Below are 22,246 nucleotides of genomic sequence, written 5' to 3'. Positions count from 1 at the left end.
TGTTACCACATCTTTACATAATCTAATCTAAATGGCATAATGCACCTTTTGTTTTAAAAACTGGGACAAAAACTGGGTTTCAACATAGACTATAGCAAACAGAATTGTTATGCAATTTGTCAAAAATGTTATTATATTTACAAAATTATTTATTTATAAAGTAATTTTAACCAACTGTTATGGCATGATACCGGTCAGAAGTTCAATGTGTGAGACTCCTGGGGAAAAGGCTTCTGTATTTCCTGGTTTTATTGTTTTATTAAAAATTAAATAAAAATGAATACATCTTAGAATGCTTTAGTATGCACCCCTTTCATAACAGCTGGCATGGATTTAACAAGTCTGTGTAAAACCCAATGATCCATGTTAACCCAGCAGGATTTGATGATGTTCCAAAGAGCATCTTTTGTGCTTTAATAGACAAGAGTTCAAAGGAGTTAAAATGATCAACACAATTCAACAAGTTGACCTATACACAATGTTAATATTTTTTAGGGCTGTCAAAGATGAGTTGCAATTAATCGCATCCAGAATAAAAGTTTGTGTTTACATAATATATGTCTGTGTCCTGTGCACATTAATTTTGTATAAAAACATCATTTTAATTATTTCAATTAACTTTTATTTTGAATGCGATTAATCGTTTGACAGTCCCAATTTCATTTTGTTTACATTTCACAGACGTTTTAGGTTTTAATGAAAAATGTCAGATTTTCAATAAGATTTCAAAACTCTGTACCCCATTGCATTTTCAAAAGAATACCCTCATGGATAAAATAGATTGTTTTAAGGCAATAGATGCACGTAACTTACATGTAATCCATAGAACCATTAAATAAAAATACACCATGTAACCTTGTAAAATCCCTGCACACAGTATACAGATATCAAATATTGTGCAAACACCAAAAGAATGCATGAATCATTTCAGGGTTTTAACATTTTATAGAACACCAAATTTCTCTTATCACAACTGTTTTTATGAGACTATACAGTATCTTTATGAGATTTATCCATCCTTTCCATTCAGTTTTAGATGCCACTAAAAAAGCCAAACCCTCCTTGTTTTTGCACATGATTATAAAAGGTCTGTGACCGTGAGGGGAGGTGTTTTCAGGTCCTGTAAAGTGCTGTAAAGCCTCTTTCTTGTAGAATATAAACCACTGCTGTGAAGACACAGGCCTCTCTCGCAACCTTTGGATTTGGTCAGGCATTAGCGATTCTTCACAAGCTTTGGTAAGTCTTAGAATTTCTGAGAACGCAATTAAGACATATTTTACATGAAAAATGTAAGCCATTCATGGAAATGCCACACTTCAACTGTCAGAAATTGTAAAGATTTGTGAATTCAACAAGTTTAAAGGCATTATATTTTATTTTCAAAGTAATTCTCAAATAATATGAATCCATTTGATAGGAATGAAGATATAAGAAAAAAAACACAAAACAATACAAAAATTTATGTTGCAATCTTTTTTTATCAAGTTGACAGATGTACAAAGATGAAATTGTCATTTAGTGTGTCGGTGCTCCTGCTGTGTTGTGTCTGCTGTGTAAAAGGTAGGCCTAAATGACACTTTATGTTTTAAAAGTCTAAACAAATTAAATTAATTCCAGACAGATCCAGAAACCTTGCTGATTTGGGGCATATAGTATACAAAAACTACAAGGACTATTCATTCTGTTAACAATACCTGTTGAGACAATGCATGTTTTTAAACACTATGCATGTATTAGAAAATAACTATTATACCCGATTGAATTGTTCAGTGTTTAACTAAACATACTCTGACCAGCGATCACTATTGAGTCATGTCCGTCAGCAACTGCAAGCATCATTCAGGCACAGAGTGAGGAAACCATCACGCTGACCTGTGTCACTGATGCTGGTCTCGACCCATCAAACCAAATTGAACTGCAGTGGTACCGCAATGATGACCTGGTGGATCTGAAAGAAGAAAACCGCCTGCACCGAAGCAGTCTGTGTGTACAGCCCATCACCAAAGAGGAAAATGGAGTCATCTTTACATGTCAGCTGAAGGGGGACGCAAGCGTGAACAGCTCTGTTGAGCTTGACGTCCAATGTAAGTTTTATCTTTGATATATTTTCATGAAAATTACAAAGAAAGAACATTTTGAGAACATGAAACATGAAATAAGAAAATGTCAATCATTTATCCACACACGGTCAAAAACCGTCAAGAAAAAGACTGCATATTTACAAGAAAAACATTAAAACGAGTAATTTTACGGGGAAAACTGTTATTTTTATGGTTTATTTCTGGCACCCCAGCTGCTGGAAAATTTAAGTTTTACATGGTTTTTTATACAGTGTATTTGTGAAATACAGTAATGAGGTAAAATTACAGAAAACAGCAAATTTACAAGAAAAACATTGAATTTTACAGGAAAAAGCTGTCATTTTACGGTAAATATTTGCGCCTCCCTCTGCCAATTTTTTTTCATTTTTTCACAGTGTATGCTTTGAATTGTTTTCATTTTAACTAATATAAATAAACTAAAATGGATAAAAAAAATGTAGTAAAAAAAATAAATCAACACAAGTTTTTTTCCTGTACATGTCTGTAAAAGCAAAAAGTTAGCAGTTTGGCAGATATTGTCAAATATTGTTCCATTCTACTCTCTGAATTGCTTGTCTATAATGCTTGCTTCTTTAAACTATTTTGAACTTGACATTAATTTTATGGCAATAAATACATGAATAAATCTGTGTTACAGTTGCCCCTGATCTTAATGACACTGAAGATATATTGGTTGAAGAAGAAAGTGATGTTGTTCTGTCCTGTGATGTCCATGCCAATCCTGCAGTAACTGTGGCCTGGAAAAAAGACGGCGAAGTTCTCGATCTGACCACCGGTAGTTACAAAACCACCAATAATGGCATTACTGCTCAGTTATCAATCCCAAATATTAAGCGTGATGTACATCAAGGAACGTACATCTGTGATGTGATCTCACTTGTCTTTGGAACTAGAAACAAGAGCTTTAAAATTACAGTTGAAGGTTTGTGTTTGTTTTGATTTTTTTAAAGGATCACTTTAACTTTATATGTTTTGTCATGTTTTATTGTTTTAAAATCTATTTTTACTTCCTCTCTAGACAAAACTTTAAAGTTCCCTTTAGAACCCATGATTGCTGGACTGGTTGTGGTTGCTTGCACAATTGTATTAGCAATATTCGCTCGGCTGGACAAAATTAAAAAGGTCTGTTAGCTTATTTCTTTTTTATTACCATCCACAGTTATTGTCATTTTGTCCTGGGCCCGAGGGGGTGTTGTGGCACACGATCCACTCAATACCAGTTCTTTGTCATTTTGCTTTTTAGTGCTGCAAAAGAAATTAAAGCTCTTCAAAAAGGAATAGCATTTCAGGAATCAAACCAGAGTTATTTGAGACATTGAGATCTAAGGACATCACCATCCGACATGCCTGACTGGAATGCAGTACCGCTGTTCTGGTCAATGGAACACCCTGCCTCTTCAATCTGAATGAAAACCCAAATTCCTCTTATTTCCTGCCTTGCATCTTTGTTTGGTTATCATTTATTAGTGTGTTTCTACTGATAAATCTTTGAGATGATTTCCTTGTGCATTTGTCCCTAAATTACACTTTATCTTTTATTTTTTTCTTTGAGCCAGTCATGACTATAGCCAACCAAGAACACTGACAGCCATGTCAAATAAACTTGTTAACGTAAATCACAAACCATTGTAAATTCTCAAGGTCAAAGATTTATTTTTATGTAAATAGAAATGTACCTAGAAGTCATTAACCTTGTGTATAATATGTAGTTATGGTCACAAAGGAAACTTCCTTGTCTGTCGTCAGGTTTATATTCTTTGATGACTACAGAAGATCAAATTTATTGCTCAAACAAATAAAATGTAAATTATGTTTCAGATTTCTTGAATGCTTCATTGATTTAAAATTGTTTAAACCCCTCTTTTAGGTCTCAGGGAAAGAAAAAAATTATAAACGAAAGCAGTTTAATCATTTAAGATAAAATATCATTTAAGATAAAATATATGTAATTTAGCAGACGCTTTTCTCCAAAGCGACTCACAGAGAGTTCAGGGAGCAATAAGAGATATGTCATACAGGAGCAATAATACAATAGGTGCTAATACAAAGATACTGGTTTCAACAAAAGCCAGAACAATACCTGTTGAGAGGAAGAGAGAGGGTTAGTTTTTTTGATACATCTTCTCCACTTTTAAACATTTTCTTTGTACAACATGCTATTATATTTGACGATTTGTTTACAATTTATTCAAGATGAACTTTTCAATCTCTACACTTGCCAGTTAAAGTGAGCTTTATGAATAGAGTCTGTTTATCATAACAATGGAACTGTTCCAGTAAAAGAGGGTCACCCTTTACGTCACACGTCGAGTGCGACGCAACGCCACGCGGAGCCAATCACAGTGGAGAAACGGGACACTGGTGGGCGGAGTCTTTCTTCCACAGGGAGCGGTCCGCCAAATTCAAACAGCCACGCCGAACAAAGTAAAAGACACTACACTGCGGTTTAGTGAAAAGAACGGTAAGTTTTAATGTTTACGTTTATTGTGCATTTGATGTGTAACTTGACTTCTTTTTATTGGGTTTAAGCGATTGGGGATAATACAAATTCGGCTGTTATAAAAGGCGTACCGTTAAACGTTTACAAAATGTGCAGCGGTCATGTTTTACTCAAATCTGTGGTGCTGAATAAACGTTATTTATATTTTGAAGGATCATGTTCATATTCAGTTATCTTACATCATGTCTGCAGTCTTACTCAGTTATTTTTCATATTGTTTTATCCGACTTTATGTACAATACGCGGAGCAGGCCACTTTACAATGAACATTACAGTGGTTCTGTATAACAAACCTTAGATAAGACATCATTGCATTTTAAAATTGCTATTTGAATGTCATGGAAAAAGTAATGCATGTATATTCATATAACATATGAAGAGTTTGGTATGAGATAACTCCGTTTTTAAGAATTTTCAAAAAACATGTTTTTTTATTATGTGATCGTGTTTTTATTGTGTTAGTTAGCTGTATTGTTTTAGTTATTATGGCTTAAATCAAAACCAACCAACTGCAGTTTGATTGATATTAATTGGAATGCACAGTAAAAAAACATGATTTTTTTTAATCTCATTTTGGAACCAAACTCTTCATATGTATTTGTTATAGTTATCATTTTTATATTTTTTCTTGTTCTGATCCAAATATTCAGTAAGACATTATTATCCTAGCAATATGGAATGATTTTTAAAAAGCATTTTAAAATAATCACGTGCAACTGGAAAGTCACGGAGGTTCATTGGTCAATCAGATACGTAGCCATATGGTCTAAAATGAATGATATGCACTTCAACGTAACTTTACTTGTTTCCCTGTAGGATTACATGATGTCGTCCAATGTTGTGAGTGGGGTCTGGAGGTCGCACGCAGTCCTCGACGAGTCGGACCTTGACTGTTCACCCGAAGCACCGCAGCAGTTTAAGAAGATGCGCTCATCCAGCTCACTAAACTCACTCAGGATGAGTCTGCGTAAACGACTGCCATTAAAACCCATGCAGCCCACCGCCAACATCTCTGACAATCCCACCTGGGAGTCACTTCAGACGAACCAGAAGGCGAATGTTGTCCTCAAGATGACCCGCAGAGCCAAAAACTCAATTGGAGACGTGTATCAGGTGTGCATGAAATCTCCTTTACCACTGCTGAATAAGAAATAATAGAAACCAGTCATTTTTTGGTATTTTCAAACATATTTGAACTGACACTTGGTAGTGTGAAAGCAATTATTCGACTAGTCAGGCACACTTCATCTCAACGTTGCCAAATGTCAGCCAGATCAATGTGTCAGCCTTTATACAATTATTTGTCAAATGGGTATTAACAAAAATCACTTTTTTTACCGTTTCATCACCTATAATCAGAGATTTCAGAAGAGCAGACAGTCACGTGGTGAGTGTCTGGTGATGACACCTGGTAGAGCATCTGACGTGGAGGAAGGCGATTCACAAACCCCGAAACGATCTGCTGCCCGAACCACTATAACCCCCAGGCGAACTCCACGGTCAACCAGCAAGCGAGGGGCGCAGACCCCAGGGGCCAGTGACTCTGCGGTTAGGACAGTGAAGTCCAGAGGCACCAGGAGACAGCTGGTGCGCATGGCTGCACTCAGAAGCCCTTTTGCATCACCCAACACGATGAACCGGAGGAGGTGAGACGGCACACATCTGCATTCAGAACATGCATGTATAATTGGATTAGAGCATTGACTCAATGAATGCCTTTTTCTGATTGGTTAATACATTCATTTGGTTGATTGTTTTTGAATATGGTTGTCTAAATTATTTTGTAAATAGCCTGTAAGGAAGAGTTTATTGAAAATTAATGACCCACCCTCAAATTCCTGTAACACAGAAGGGGATTTTGTAAAGAATCTTCACACAGGCTTTAGACATAGAATGACAGTTCAGTAAACATGGATAAATCACCATAAAAATAGTCCAAAAGCGACGGTTTAACTATAAAAATTAAATAGATGCTTTGTGAGAGGAATCATTTTTGCACTTCTTTTAATCACAAGATGCATAGGAACCAATAAAGTTATCATCAACATATTGCTTCAGTATTATTCGAGGAAAGTCATTCAACTGTAATGAATGTACAGTAACGCACAACAACTCTCATCTTATTTCAAATTACAGGCAATTTGATGACGAACTGGACAGTGTCTCAAATGGCCTCCAGAGACTAAAGCGGCTTTCTCAAGCTTTTGATGATGCTATTGGAAGAGATGACAGGTGAGAAAAACAGCTTTTTTATTATCTTAACAAAGAGGAGTGAATAAAATGCAGGACAATTCTGATAATCTTTCCTCAATTTTCCAAAATCAGTTCTTGGGATAGTAAGAGGAATAGTACGTCTTGTCATTCTGATGTCATCCCAGTTCCCTCTCTCGACATTTGGCTGTTTCCTGTTTGATTGGGGGCCGCCTCGCTCAACGGCTGACTAGACCCTCATTTAAAAAAGCCTTCATAATTGTCCGCTTAAAGCTAGCGAAGGAATTTTTGGGTCGCTTGAATCAGTTTGAGGGCTCTGCTCCTGAGAATTGTCGTCTAATAGGAAGCACATGGTGGAACTGATTAAGACCCTGACTGGTCTCGGTTGGAAAACCGGAGCGATTTATTTTTGCAAAGCTTTTTTAATGTTGCGGTTTGTTGTCCTCATTTCTTTGAATAAGATGTTGGGTTTGTTAAAACTGAGCTTTGGTTCATTTGGTTGTGAAACAGACCTTGCAGACGCAGTATTTATCGTGCTGTTACTCTTAATATCTCCCAGCTTTTCCTCTTTATCTGAAGGGCCCTCTTCCCCCTCCTTTTTGAATTCCACACATAACTTTCCTCCCGCCAAGATTTTCAAATGACTGAACTCTCATTCCTTGCTGGGAAAGCAGTTTTAATAAATCATGATAAAGGGGAACCGGGGTTTTTTTTATAGCCGAGTAAAATCCCCTTTATTGGAGTGAACGAAAGCAGTGTAAAAGGCTTCCGGGTGTATTAACTTGCAATGTCTTTGTGAATTAAGTCAAATTATATTTTCTCTCTTATTCTGCAAGCGACAGATTCAGGGACTCGCTTCTCATGGATTAAAACTGAGGTAAAGTCCCTCTTGCCTGAAACTGTTCTTGTATCAAAAAAAGGTTATTATAAATGCAAATGTACAGTACTAGTACTTGTCATTATGTGACTGTGTATTTGTGCAAGCATGAATGCTTTATGTCACCGGTCGGGTCTTAAATGTCATGAAGTGTCATCATCTAATCTGCATGTTTTAGCTATTAAACTGGACAGGAGATTCTAGCAGGCCTGATAGGAAAACCCCCATCTTGCCAAACTTTGCTGCTACATACATAATGTCTGAATAAAAAGTGAAAGTTCACCCAATAATGAAAACTCTGTCATTTCTTCACCCTCTTGTCATTTGACTTTCATTCTTCCGCAGAACACAAAGAAGGTGTTTTTAAGAATGTTGATAAGTGGCCCCCACTTGCGTTGGTTTTGTGTCCATACAATAGAAGTGAATGGGGGCCGGAGCTGTTTGGTTACCAACTTTCTTCAAAATATCTTCTTTTGTGTTCTGCGTAAGAAAGTAAGTCATAAAGGTTTGAAATGACGAGAGGGGGTGTAAATGACAGAATTTTCATTTTTGGGTGAACTATCACTTTAACCTTAACCTCTTATTTTACTTCATGTAAGCATGTAACATTTATTGATGTGTCTGCAGGATCCAGGCGGTGGAACACTACAAAACAGTCATGACCATTGGCTACAGCTCCACCAAACACAATGTTTCCAGAGGACTGACCCGGGCTTCTATTCGTAAGCAGACGAAACGCGTACAGCAGGCAGTGAGCAGCTGGACTGATGCAGCTCTGTCAAACACCCGCAAGGCCCCGTGAAAAAGGATCATTCTTACGCTTTTTCTTATGCTATTACACATGTATGTTTTCTATGTGTGCGTGTCAGCAGAAGCCTTATGTAGTACTTTGAAGAGGACACATTTCTTATTCTTGACTGTCTGTGTCTTTTAAGTGTTTAGTGTAATGGGCAACTTTGTTGGAAAGATACTGTATCATCATATGGGAGCTGGTTATTTTCAGAATTGTATAAGTTAATGCACATTCAATGGGAAAATGAAAAATTGTACTCTAAATTATTTCTACTCTGAAAAGCCATGAAACATGTACTTTGGGGGAAAAAAAGTGAAAACCAAATAAGCATTTTCTAAATAAATATGTAGCCGTCAAGATTTGGGAGAACAAGAAGTTCTGAAGAGTGGTTTTGCTAGTTCTGTAGATTGTTAAAGATACTGAATGTATTTTTGTAATAATATCACTACCTAACACTAAACTGATATGAAGAGATAGTCTCGCCTGTGGGAAATGTTACTGTTTACTAACCTTTAAGCTATTTAGTTGATTTTTATTAACTGTATTTTAGTGCTTTTGACTTTACTGAGTAAATGATGGGCTGTTAGTTTTATTCACACGTTACATTAAAGGTAAAATAGCAAGTATGTCATTTTACTAAATGAAATTTACTGTACAAAATCAAAGATGGTATACTAATAATAGTAATCAATACATTGTAAAATGAAAACATGTCAAAAGAGCTTTTTAGTTGATTTTGAGTTTTTCAAAGATTTGCAAATGTGACAAGAACAGAATTTTTTATACTTAATAAAAAAACTGCATAGTCTTCCCTGTCGTTCATTATAAACTTAAATCATGAAAAAAGATGTTTTATTTTTAAGATTTGTTTCTTATATTTATATTTAGAAATGTTTATATCTTTAAGGCAAGCATAATACTCAAAGTGACAGTTTGCCCAAAAATGAAAGTCTGTCATCATATACTCACCCTCTTGTCATTACAAACCTCTATGACTTACTTTCTTCAGCAGACCACAAAAGAAGATATTTTGAAGAATGTTGTTAACTGCCCCCATTTACTTGCATTGGGTTTTCGTCCATAGAAGTGAATGGGGCCAGTGCTGTTCGGTTACCAGCTTTCTTTAACATACTGTATCTTCTTTTGTGTTATACTGAAGAGAGAAAGTCATACAGGTTTGCAATGACAAGAGGGGGAGTAAATGATGACCAAATGTTCATTTTTGGGTGAACTATCACTTTAACTTTTTTTTTAGTGGAAATTACATCAACACATTTACAAAAAATTAGTGCATTTTAATGCACTTATGTGGGTCTTTAAATGTGAATTTAAAATTTAAGAGATCATGCAGTCTTCTAGCAAACTTTAAGAACTTATGTTTTGTGCTCTTAAATAACTTGACAAATTCATTTCACCAGATACATTTTATAACATCAAATAACACTTTCTATGAAATACATTTATACAATTATATACAGGTTTGTGCAATACACTAATGTTAATAAAACTAAAGCGACTCTCTCTGAAAGTGCTATAAACATCAAATCACAGCATGGCGTGTTTTAAAAACACTGTCAAGACATTACTATTACGTACTGCATCCTAAATGTAGGCAACAGTACAGTTCATAATCAGTTTACATAATGTATGCATTGAATGAGGGAATTAGTGTGGGGCAAAATTTTGATAAAAATAAAAGTAAACATGCAAACAATATAGTCAAATAAATATCTTGCCGAATGTTTTTATTCCAGAAATCTGAACGATCCCTAATCTAAGATCCTTTTTCCTACGCCTAATTATAACCCAAAAGAAAACAGTCTTCTAAGATCCAGACGTGCCGGATCATCTGGGGGAGGGTGCAGGTCACCAGAGAGCTATGAAGAACACAAAGCTCTGCTATAAATAGATGAGATTCAGGTGTTCATGTCCATGGTTACCTTCAAATAAAACCTGTCGAGACCTTTTACCACTTAAGAAATTAATCTCATGGTGGAAAACTACAATAAAAGATGTTGTTGACACTATTCCTGTATATCACTGTTCTGGGCCATAGTTCTGTCTACCTCCTGTCCCTCCTTCCCTCAGTCTTCTGCGACGATACACTGGTTGTCACGGGTCATGTCAAAGCATTTTTCATTAGGCTTTATCACGCCTCTTTCACATATTTGCTAGGAACTTTGTAACACCAAAAACATTGAATAAAATATTAATGTTGGTTGTTATGATGCTGCAAAATGCATGTTTACAGACGAGATGATGTGGTCTTCAGTTTTCAGATGGGATCTTGTTGTGTGTTCTGGATCTGTGGATGGAGAAAAAGAGAGATTAGTAAAATGAGAGAAAACATTTCGTAAAAAAAATAAAATTTTCTGGATGCAGGAGAAACAGAAATATACCGTAAAAATTACAGGATATAAAGCTATATATTAAATAATTTCCCCTGTTTTTCTTGTAAATTTGTTGTCTTTTCTGTAATTTTACCGTTTTTGAACGTATTTAAAAATAAACTGTAAAAAAAGAAGGCTTGTTAAAAAACTGAAATTAACTGTAAGATAATGATTTTTCCCTGTAAATTTCCCTGTTTTCTTGTAAATTTGCAGTTGTATTTCAAAATACATAAATCTGTGACAAACGTAAAAAAATGTACATTACATGGAAAATCTGTAAAAAGTAACAGAAACATTCTGTAAATTACATTTTTTTCTACAGTGAATGACATTTTAAAGACTGAACTTTGAGATAATGAAAAACATTTGGTCAACTTTCCCTAAACTCTTGAAGCCTATGTACACAGTATATAAAATATAAACACACATTTTCAAGGCTGACAGCATCTATTTTCAGACAAACTCAACCCTTTCTCCTCCTGAAGTCCTGAAGGATTCACCCTGAATTCTGTGCTCTGTTAGACTGTGAAAGAGAAACAAGCCAACAGGAACATCATCTGACACAATCAGTGTATACAGAAGCCAATTACCCCTCTCCCTAAAGTTCATAGCAGAGCTGACATTTGTACTCGCCCCTTCACTGAATCATGCCTGCCAATATAAAGCGGTTTCACCTGGTCTCCTCCAGACACTTGCAAGTTAATGAACCCATGGCAGTGAGAGGGGAACCGGGCAATCCAGAGCAACACAAGTGCGTCACAGCGGCCCAGAAGGGAGCCAGTGTCGTCCGTGAGCCGATGAGCTGCTCCGGTTATAAGCAATCCAATCCAAATGAGGGCCCATTTCCAAATGAGTGTCTGCTCTGCACGGGAGTGTTTGTCAGTGCATTAAATCAAATATCATGGCGAATCTCCACAGGATTGTTGAATGAATGGAGATCTGTGTTGGGGCTTTTTCAAATCAGTCAAAACAAGTGTCTCCATGACAACTGCAGAGGAGCATCTTCAATGAGCGTGTCAGCATGCTATCAGGGCATGGACGGCATAGTGATGAGATAAAGAACCATTTGAAATCTGTGACCAAAAAATTAGGTTCTAAAATAACTAGTCATACTCTAGTAAGTGTTAACTTGCTCACAAAAAAAGAATCCTGATTTAAGAAAATAGTTCTGTCATTATTTAGTTACACTTATATCCAAACCCATATAATAATATTTTTAAGAGCAATCTACAGTAATGGCTAAAAGTGATGTTTGCTTTTAAAGGAACAGTGCACCCAAAAATCTAAATTCTGTCATCATTTACTCACCTTCGAGTTGTTCCGAATCTGTATAAATGTCTTTGTTCTGATGAACACAGAGAAAGATATTTGCATGAATGCTTGTAACCAAACAGTTATTGGCCACCATTGACCACCATCATAGTAGAAAAAAATGCTTTATAAATGTATTTGTTCTGTTAAACACAAAAGAAGATATTTTGAAGAATGTAGGAAAGCAAACAGTTCTGGGGCACTTATGACTATTGTAATTTTTCTTATTATGGTAGTCAATGGTGGCCAAGAACTGTTTGGTTACAAGCATTCTTCCAAATATCTCTGTGTTCATCAGAACAAAGACATTTATACAGATTTGGAACAAATTGGGGGTGAATAAATGATGACAGAATTTTTATCTTTAGGTGAACTGTCCCTTTAATGCCCCCCAGGTTTGATTAAACAATCAATATGAGATATATGGTACAAAATGGACAAAAAAAACAAAGTTTCAAGGTCTTCATAGAATTTTAGGGGACTTTCATTCTACAATTATTATTATTATATTATTATTATTCCATTGTTAAATTATTATTATTCCAAAAAACATACATGACTATAATTTTATCTGTTTCACTGTGTCTATACCGGCGCGACATGAAACATGGCTTGTTTTAATAGGTTTGTAGCGTCGCACCGCATCCAGTGTGGACAAAATTTTAAATTCTAATGGGTTCTAATGAGTTTCTGTTGTTTTTTGTCATGTCACATCGCACAGGTCGCGTCCGATGTAGACACGGTGTTAGTCATATTTTTGTTGATTGTCTTGTATAGTAATATTTAGAAGTCATTCTTCTGGACCTCTTTTTGCATTGTGTGGAATTATTTGCCAATCCTCCTGAAATTGTGTTTACACTTCAAACACACCAATGAAACAAGCATACAAAATGTTTAATTAATCTTTAATAAAATATTTAAATAAAGAGCGAATAAATTAATTGTCCAAAGTTGGACATCACTTTTGGCTACTAATGTATACAAGCAACTATAAAAGGTGCTGTGTCAGTTTTTGGAGGATCTATTGACAGAAATGCAATATAATATACAAAACTATGTGTTCAGGGGTGTATAAAGACCTTACATAATGAAGTGTTGTGTTTTTATTACCTTAGAATGAGCTATTTCTATCAACATACAACCTACCCTAAACAGACAAACTGCTCTACACAGCCGATTTTCATAAAAACGTTATCTCCTTCGGCAAAGAAGTGAAAACGTGACGACATTTTGCCCCTCAACTGTAGTGCTTTGAAAGGAAGGGGTGGAGTGAGCCGTTGGTTGCAATTCGCAACCTCACCACTAGATGTTGCTAAATTTCATACATTGGACCTTTCACACCACAACAGTTCATGGTGAAAAATGTATAAAAACACTTATATTTCAGGATTATTCGATAAACAGAAAGAAATTCAATTCATCTGAGTCAATAGCTTTGTTAGCAGTGCACCGACATTTAGTGCAACTGTGCCTGCGGCGACCTTAGTTTGATTTGGTCCTTCTCTCCGCACTACATTCTTGTCAAATCTATACTGTCCTATCAAATAAAGCCATATTATATGATATAATCTTGCTTCCCTCTCCAAGGTCACATGTAGCTTGTCTCCAGATTCGAAAGCAAGTCGAACGTTTGGAACCATTGGAATATGAACGTCCATTATGAAAGAGTTTCATCTTTTTTTCAACTATTCCTTTCAACGCGAATATGTAAAATGCAAACTGAAATGTTGACTTACCGAAGTAAAACTGTCTCTAAAACTAAAGGAGTTACAGTACAACATCTTGTACTCTCTCCTCTTCCTCCTCCTCTTCTTCCGGCTCTTCCGTCTGGATGATAATCTCCGGTCCATCTTTGTGAGATTCGGGCTGACTGTGAGCGCGTTCGGGTTTGGGGGTGGAGACTGATGAGGAGGCCGGGGACGGCTGCTGAACAGACATGGCTCGACGTAGCAGCGGGGTGCGCTTGCACGACAGGAAGTCTGGAGATGGAGACAGGAAGTCCGTCTTGGAGGACAGGCCGAAAGATCCCTGACGCAGCACCATGCGGTTCTTTTTGGAGCGCGAGCCGTGCTCGAACTCCAGGGTGGACAGGTGAGCTGCGTAGCCTTCACTTAGAAACTGAGAAAGATTAAGAACAAAGTTGTGCATTGGCTCCAACAACTATTTAGACAAATTTGCCACATTTTTGAGTGTTATTAATGGCTAATGTCCTGGCAGAAAATTACCACCGATTCCAATTTTTGTATGCTTTCAATTCCCACCCAGTTCACACAGGTGATCACAGGTGTAGTTCATCACACTAGTGTAGTTTACATTTACATTTAGCAGACGCTTTTATTCAAAGCGACTTACAAGTGAGGTCAAATTTTACCTGACACTGTTGCTGATGCTTCTTAGATGGTCTTCCCACAATGTATATCTGATTAGGTGCCAGACCCAAAGTACTGTAAACAGACATGTCCTTCATCGAACCGTATGCCGCACTGATCTTGATGTGACACTAGATGGAAAAACCAAATACTTCATGTTATTTTATAAACAAAATAAGCGATTACTGGTCACTTTAATTACAGTGCTATCAGAAAGTAATTCAAAATACATGACATGCAAATACAACATACAGTAAGGGCCAAAAGTGATGTTTAACTTTATTCAAAAAATGATTAAAGATGCATTCAAAATATTGTATGCATGTTGCATTGGTGAGTTTGGAGAATTAACTGAAGCTCAGTTTTGATAAGAATTAAAGGATCCTTGGAAAAAAATACATACAACCATCACAATCTCACGGCAAAAACGCAACTATTTTACGGGGTGGCTCATTTTGGCTAAGTCGTATGAATTGTACGATTTTATTTGTACATTTCAATACGATTTGCTTTTGTGCCAGTGACGTAAGGGTTAGGGGTGGGGCTTCAGTATTGCTTTTATTCTAGTAATCGTACGTTTGTGTACGATTCAAATGTACGAATGTGTACGAATTAGCCACCTAGTAAAATAGTTACGAATTCCCATGAGATCAGGTTGCATACAACAAATGAGCAAAGTTTATTAAAGCCCAAAAGATTGACTACAAAATATTGAATATACAAAAGAGAATCAACAAATATTAATATTGATAAAACTGTAGTCATTAGGCTATATGATTTATTTCCTGCAAGCTTCTATGCATAATTTGAATATTTAAATTAAACCCAAATTCCTTGATTTCATCCAGTAAATACCTTAAAAGTTTAGTATTTTGTCCATTTCGTACCATATGCCTTATATTTTAATAGTCTAATCAAACCTGAGCATACATTGTACAAAAATACCCCCAGACATCACTATTAGCCACTACTGTACGTTACAAAAATACATGTTATAAAATGTTATGACGCTAATCATACCCCATTTAGTTACAGTGAGAACATATGAAAAGCATTATACAAAATCCACCATCTTTACATCTGAATGTTTTGCCGTGCTGTGTGCATGGACAGACCTCCTTCACCAGACTCTTGAGAAAAATGGTTTTCTGGCGCAAGGGGTCGTGAACGAGACCTTCAGAGAAGAAGACCATCCCCTGAGGGAAGTTGTGCTGAGAGAGCCAGGACACGACCCTCTGCTTCTGCATGTCAGGACGACCAGTGATATAGATGATCAGGTAGCCAAGATCCTGCCAGTGTCTAAAGAAGAATCAAACAAATGGTCAGTCAATAGTGCGTTAGATATGAGTGTATCCAACATATCTAATAGTTTAAAAAAAAACATTTACCTGACCACATCAACAGCACCTGGACGGACTTTGGGATCGCTGCCCATCAGAGAGACGCTGGCAGCGAAGGAGCCGTCAATGCTAAACACAACACATTCCATTCCTCTCGGCAACACTGTCAGAAAAGCTTCCGCGCTTGTCTGGTCACCTCTGTAAAGAAAAAAGAAAGATGGATAACCAGCTCAAGAATCAAAATACATCCATACTTCAAATACTTTTAAAAGTATATCCTCCTAATTTTTGTTCAACTTACTTGACCACCATTTTGATAGGGTAGACCCCCACGCCAAGTTTTTTATTTGCAGGGATGGTGTAGGAGACCCGTCCGCTATTGCTGGTTACCACGGTATCAAACATCACCCAAAGGCCAGAGCCGGACTGAGTCTTTAAAAACACATCCACCTGAGAACCAGATGACATGTTTATTTCAAACTCATTTTCAAGTGCACATTTAAGCTTCAATAAAACGGCTTTATTGCAACATGCAGGAGGCTTGTTGTTATGGCAACAACAATGCAATTATAAAGATGTATTACAAGCAACTCAAAATTCACATTCAGATTCTCTTATAACGGGCAGAATTCATCCTCTCTCACCTTTTCTCCGGTCAGGGTCACCATGTCAAGAGGTCCGTACATGAACCGTCCCACCAGCGTCTGTGGGCCATCCTCTGTCGCAATGACATCATGAACTCTGTGATTCGCTGTTACGTTCTGTAATAACGAATTGAAAAAAATCCTGAAAATCCTTTGTTTATTCATCTTCGTGTTCAAAACTTGTATGTGACTCTTTCCTCCGTGGAACACAAAAGAAGATATTTTGAGAAATGTCTCAGTGGGTTTGTGTCCATACAATGGAAGAAAATGGGGGGGACAGTCTTGTTTGATTAAAAACGTTCTTCAAAATATCTTCTTTTGTGTTCAGATGTTGTGTTCTTTTGTGCAGAAGAAAGAAAGTCATACAGGTTTGAAATGACACGAGGGCAAGAAATTATGAAAGAATTAAAATTTTGGGGAGAACTAGAAGTATTGTCTTTATGAAAGCCATTGCACACTATTTACATCCAGAAAGGTTTTCTGACACTCGGAAAGTGATACTTATGAAATATTATTGGAGGAATTCACTAGTTTCACGTGCTGTTAGCATAATTTTACACCTGATCTGCTAATGGAATTTTGCAAAACAGGTACCTGCACAAATACAACCCAAAAATCCCAACCATCAGTATTAATAAACAGGGGAGTCTGTTTCAGACAGCGAGTAAACATTCTGACAATTATGGACAGTTATATAATATAATAGACATATAATATTACAGACAGTTTTCGATTATGTATAGACAGTTTTATTGGACGCACGTGTCTGACCTGAAGTTAACTTCCGGTCTGTGTTTGGTTATAATATAACCATTTATTTATGTATTTCATTTATATTAATATTAAATTAAATTCATATTTTATTGTATATGAATTGCATTGAATTAAATGAAAACTATTCAACAGTTATTGATTCTTAAGTCTGGGCCACATAACGTTTATGTTGTTGCGGTTGAAACCATCTATAGACGGTTTTTAAAAATAAACAACAAATTGTTTATTTAATACAATGAACATACGACAAAATTCAACAAATCATTTATTTAATGCAATTATTATACAATAAAATAATAATATAAATTCATATTAACATAAATTAAATTAAATATAAATAGTTATATTATTAGACACACTAGCTAAACATAGACCAGGAGTTAACTGCAGACTAGGCGCGAGCGTCCGATGAAACAGTAGGACGCATGTTTTGGGCTAACGTGGGCTACTCATCAAACATTATGCTTCGCAAAAACATTTTTTTCTACTAGTGCAATATTGTGTTATTAAGACATTATGAAAACATATAAAAGATCTTCTGTAGTAGTTTGCAGGTACTTCGACGTCTATTAAATTAGTAGAGAATAAGTGGAAAATCCTCTCAGAGGATTTCATGTTGACAGTAAATAAGCTGTATTTGAAAGCAGCCTGTGAAACAGAACTTTAAATATGAATTAGACAAACTGAATCATGAAGCAACACTGACAGGCAAAATATCACAATCGCAGAGGATGAAGATCATACAAAATTATATTCAGAAAACTCTTAGTGAGCTCCTACAGCTAGACTGACACAACCACACAAAAGGGGTGTCACCCCTGCGGCGGAATATTTCATATAACCCAATTATAAATCTCCTGCCGTACTGCAGGAACCTCTATTAAATTGCACATGCAGACTGAACATTAAAAATGGTTTGTCCAATCGATATTTGCCTTTAAAATGACAATTCATTTTTGATCATAATAAGATGAATCTTTAAAAAAACACACAGCTTGACATTCTTTCATCTAAATCAACTTTGTAATTTGCGAGAGATCGAAGATCATTTCTGGTGACATTTACCCGTAGTTTGACATGCGTCCGTCTCCGAAGCCACTTCTCACGTGGGCTGGAGGGGGAGATGGGCATCATGTCTGAACAATCAGCCTCTCCAGCCTTCAGACAGTCACACCGCATCACCTGAGCAGAAACATGACACAGTTACGCTGTAAATTTCTAATCCCATGACTTTTCACTTATGTTTTTAAATCTCCCGTGGTTTGCCATCTTTTCTACGACACAAGTCAACATTTTCGAAGTACATGAGACATAAAGAGCTGTGATTCTTCATATCGTTTGGCTGGATCAATGCGCTTCTACATGCTTCCAAATATAGTAACTGGATGACGCATTTCAGAATCATTATGTAGTCTGTGCTGTTTGGCTTCTCTCTTTTTCTCTGTTTGTTCAGGAGGCAGCACAAAGGAGCGACCGTTGTTTAACACAGCCACCCGTAGAGCTCTCATCGACGCGTGAGTTGTTACACACGCACGTGAGTCTCGGGCATTCATTCATCTCAATGGATTTTGCTCAGCTGGGGCACGTACGCTTAAAGTTGCTGTTTAGATTTGTAAATTCCACTTAAAAACAAAACTACTTTTGCGATTTCATTTGGTGCCTCTCAAATTTACAAATTAAGAAATAAATGACACTTCAGAGATTTAAAGCTGCTATCAATAACTTTTGCATCTCTATCCCCATCTCTGGTTGAAACATAGAATTGCAGGTTACATTACATACTTATCTTTACGTGGGTCAAATGACGTCAAACTGACATATTCCAACATTTTTAATATTTCAACAATGATCATTTATGTACTGGCTTAATAACTGATTTTTGTTTATTTTGAACCAAAAAAGGTTACAGATTGCAGCTTTAAAAAGAGCAAAACATCAGCTTGAATATAATATAACATCAGTCAGTTATATTGTATTTTGTTTGCAAATATTTATTTAATCGAGAGGTCCGACCCAATGTACAGAGAGCGCTTTTACTTATAAAAAGGTACTGTTGGACTGGCACTGGTGTATTTATATTGATCTTGTTCAAAGGCTCTACGTTACGTCCTTCAATATACAGCCAACAAAAAGAGGAAGTGGTTTCTGTGCCAGTGCTTTCCAATTTAATGAGCGTATACTGATCGATCTGTTTACGGGTAGCTCCTAACAATAGAAGTCTTGGATAAACTGACTATAGTTGACAATGAAGACCCGAAAGACATGCTTTAATCCCATTTGTGCTAGAAATGTACTCAAAACTTCAGGCTTGCACAGAAATGGCTTTCATATTGCTAGTAATGGCAAACATAGTTTGTTTTATATCACTGCAAAAAAATGAATTTCTTACTTAGTATTTTTATCTTGTTTACCAGTACAAATGAAAACATATTCTTAAATCAAGAGACATTTACTTGACAAGAAAAATGACAAGATATTAAGTATTATTTTTCAAACTAAGTTGATTGAAACTTTCATTTTTACAACTCCACTTCTAACTTATTTTGGATATGTTTTGGGGGAAACAAGACTAAACATTTATAGTCATTTGCATTTTGCTTCTGGGCAATTTCACTGTTATGGATGTGACATTGAAATGTAAATTCTCAGACAATGTATTTGTTATCAATATACTGAACCATCTGTTTACTAAACCCCCGATGGTAGAGTCCAAACATCAGAAAAATATATTTCTATGTACAGCTTTTCTATTTTAAAAGAGGGACATAAACGTGTTATGTGACAAAAAAAGAATGCACTTTTTTGATAGACAACACACTTTGTAGGTTTTCTGTGAAATAAAATTACTATAAATTAGGGGAAATAAAGGGATGACTCTATATAGAACATCAAATAGTTCACTAGCCTGACTATGGAAAACGATGCAGTAAAAACACACAAAAAAATGCTTTAAAAACTTTAAGAGAGGCTTCACATGGATATTTAAACAACCAAATTTTGACATCTGATCTATCAGTATGGTAAAAACCTTTGTATCTTGATTTAAGAATTTATAAAAATGTATACAAAATAAAAATTGCACTGTAGCAGATCTTTGTTAGTAGGATTTCTTTTGTAGCGGAATTGGGGTTTGTTGTAACATGTAAACTCACCTGTCTGAGAATAAAAGCTACAGCATCTGTGGACTCCCAGTATGAAGCATGAAACAGGTGAGGCAGCGCTATAGTGGGAAATGTAGTGAGCACATCTGGACAGTATAGCACGTAATCTAATCGCTTTGAGCCCCACCATCTATTACATACTGAAAGAAACAGAAAAAGAGAGCCATTCAGATTCTCCTATATGGCATTAACTGCAGCACAATTTATTTGATACATTTTTAATGCCTGAATCACATATAGGTGGTCTATATATCTCAGTATCCATAAAAGCCTGTGACCTCCATACAGAAATGAATGAATGACTTGAACAGACTAAAATCACTGTAGAACCAAGGACCAGCATTCAAGGACGCACTGTGTTTGTAAGACTCACTGTTCGAGATGCTAACAGGCTCGCTCAGGGCAGGTTCGATCGGCTCAGTGCCGTGCGGGACGGTTCGATTGCTGCCCCTGCGGGACCCGCTTCCTCCACAAGAATGTATTGGTGTTCCGTCTACACAAACACTGCCGTCTGACATACGTCTGAGCGCCAGGTCAGCTTTGAGCAGAAATAAATAAATGAATTAACAAAGACAAAAAACTGCAGAAAAAGGCAGATATTCAAAGATGTGAAGGGAAAAACAAACAAATGTAGGATAGACAAACCAGGTCTTGGTGAGGCAATGTTGAAAATTTCAAGACATTTTGAAAAATGAATGCTGTGTTAAGGATTTACAGTAATTTGATTCCTTCCAAAAGCCAGGTGTTCTGTGAGCGTGTGAATGTGTTTTCTCTCTCCTGGCGTTCAATGTCTGCTCTGCTTTAGACTCTCTGTTCAGCTGACTGTGACCTCCGCCTGGCTGCATAGTGGGAGTAATTTGAGAACACTTTCTGACACAGACTGATGCTGACTAACACCACAGAATACTGATGATCCCGAAGAGATCAGAGGGGAACATCGCTTGGAAACACTTCAGATCTGTGACCCCATTTAACATGGGAAATGGCTATAAAGAGCTTAACATGAAAGGTCAGTTTGGAAAGCCAAACTGCTGAAAACTGCTCAGGTCTAAAGTGCAAGTAAAGACTTCAATTTTTAGTTTGTGGATACTGGATTAAAATTAAGATCTTCGAACGTTTTATAATTATAACCTGTAATGAAAAATGTTACATAAATGTTTATTAGTTTTCACCAAATATAGAGTGATTTTTAGCTCTCGCGCAATCCAGAGATGAGCTCGGATTTAGCTATACAGCAGAATGAAATATATTTTACAAACAAGGATTTGGGATTATGGGCTCACTGTTTTCTAATGATGTCATGCAAGGAGAAATTTTCAGCGTCGTGTCTTTCTCAGAGTAAACCCCGCATGAGTTGCACCTTTAATGTGTAATATAAATATGAATAAGGCATCTGCATAACGCATATAACTCCAATTTCAGGATTTTCCTATCCATCAGAATATGCATGCATCATTTAAAAATAGCAAAACACCCAAAAATGTCACGTCTCTTATGATGAATTATTAATATGTTTTAACTTTAGAAAATTCCCCAAAAAACTGTAGACCACTTTGCAAGACGTAAACACTAGTCAAGTAGCACTGGTTTCCAGTTTCGGGTTTATGTTTTAAGAATCTATGTGTGTGTTACAGATTGTTCTCTTTAATGGAGAACAAAAGCCTGACAAGACGTCTTCAACTATGAAGGTAAGCAGTCATTTAAAACTGTGCTGAGCAAGAGATCAAATATGACCAAGTGAATTCTTTCAGGGAATTCAAGTTTTACATATTAT

At 36.3% G+C, this 22,246-nt stretch overlaps 3 protein-coding genes across 6 annotated transcripts in view; 2 read left to right on the top strand and 1 right to left on the bottom strand.

Moving 5' to 3' along the window:
- The first annotated feature begins 903 nt into the window (after positions 1-903).
- On the top strand, positions 904-3,905 carry tmigd1 (transmembrane and immunoglobulin domain containing 1). The gene is made up of 6 exons (XM_057360827.1): positions 904-1,236; positions 1,486-1,560; positions 1,797-2,084; positions 2,740-3,024; positions 3,121-3,224; positions 3,346-3,905. The coding sequence occupies exons 2-6, from the start codon at positions 1,503-1,505 to the stop codon at positions 3,361-3,363; spliced, it is 753 nt and encodes a 250-aa protein (XP_057216810.1). The 5' UTR covers positions 904-1,236; positions 1,486-1,502; the 3' UTR covers positions 3,364-3,905.
- Positions 3,906-4,266: 361 nt separating this feature from the next.
- On the top strand, positions 4,267-9,281 carry LOC130570383 (uncharacterized). 3 transcript variants are annotated; one of them, XM_057360675.1, is made up of 6 exons: positions 4,267-4,563; positions 5,419-5,715; positions 5,962-6,248; positions 6,739-6,834; positions 7,656-7,690; positions 8,318-8,430. In XM_057360675.1, the coding sequence occupies exons 2-5, from the start codon at positions 5,425-5,427 to the stop codon at positions 7,681-7,683; spliced, it is 702 nt and encodes a 233-aa protein (XP_057216658.1). In that variant the 5' UTR covers positions 4,267-4,563; positions 5,419-5,424; the 3' UTR covers positions 7,684-7,690; positions 8,318-8,430. The 3 variants fall into 3 exon arrangements, with proteins under 3 accessions (XP_057216658.1, XP_057216656.1, XP_057216655.1); XM_057360673.1 differs by having other exon boundaries at positions 7,650-7,690; XM_057360672.1 differs by lacking the exon at positions 7,656-7,690 and having other exon boundaries at positions 8,318-9,281.
- A 620-nt stretch (positions 9,282-9,901) lies between these two features.
- Positions 9,902-22,246, bottom strand: part of plrdgb (PITP-less RdgB-like protein) — a 57,880-nt gene continuing 45,535 nt past the window's right edge. For both annotated transcript variants that reach the window (XM_057361040.1, XM_057361039.1), the window contains exons 11-20: positions 20,846-21,010; positions 20,464-20,612; positions 18,377-18,493; positions 16,538-16,654; positions 16,195-16,343; positions 15,942-16,091; positions 15,669-15,852; positions 14,556-14,684; positions 13,921-14,302; positions 9,902-10,788 (exon numbers count right to left, since the gene is read on the bottom strand). In XM_057361040.1, coding sequence (XP_057217023.1) covers positions 13,952-14,302; positions 14,556-14,684; positions 15,669-15,852; positions 15,942-16,091; positions 16,195-16,343; positions 16,538-16,654; positions 18,377-18,493; positions 20,464-20,612; positions 20,846-21,010 — 1,511 coding nt within the window. In that variant the 3' untranslated portion in view covers positions 9,902-10,788; positions 13,921-13,951. The remainder of the gene's footprint in view (positions 10,789-13,920; positions 14,303-14,555; positions 14,685-15,668; positions 15,853-15,941; positions 16,092-16,194; positions 16,344-16,537; positions 16,655-18,376; positions 18,494-20,463; positions 20,613-20,845; positions 21,011-22,246) is intronic.

The sequence above is a fragment of the Triplophysa rosa genome, linkage group LG19 (assembly GCF_024868665.1).
Source record: "Triplophysa rosa linkage group LG19, Trosa_1v2, whole genome shotgun sequence".
NCBI lineage: Eukaryota > Metazoa > Chordata > Actinopteri > Cypriniformes > Nemacheilidae > Triplophysa > Triplophysa rosa.
The sequence above is the reverse complement of the archived record's forward strand: the minus strand, read 5'-3'. Positions and strand labels throughout refer to the sequence as shown.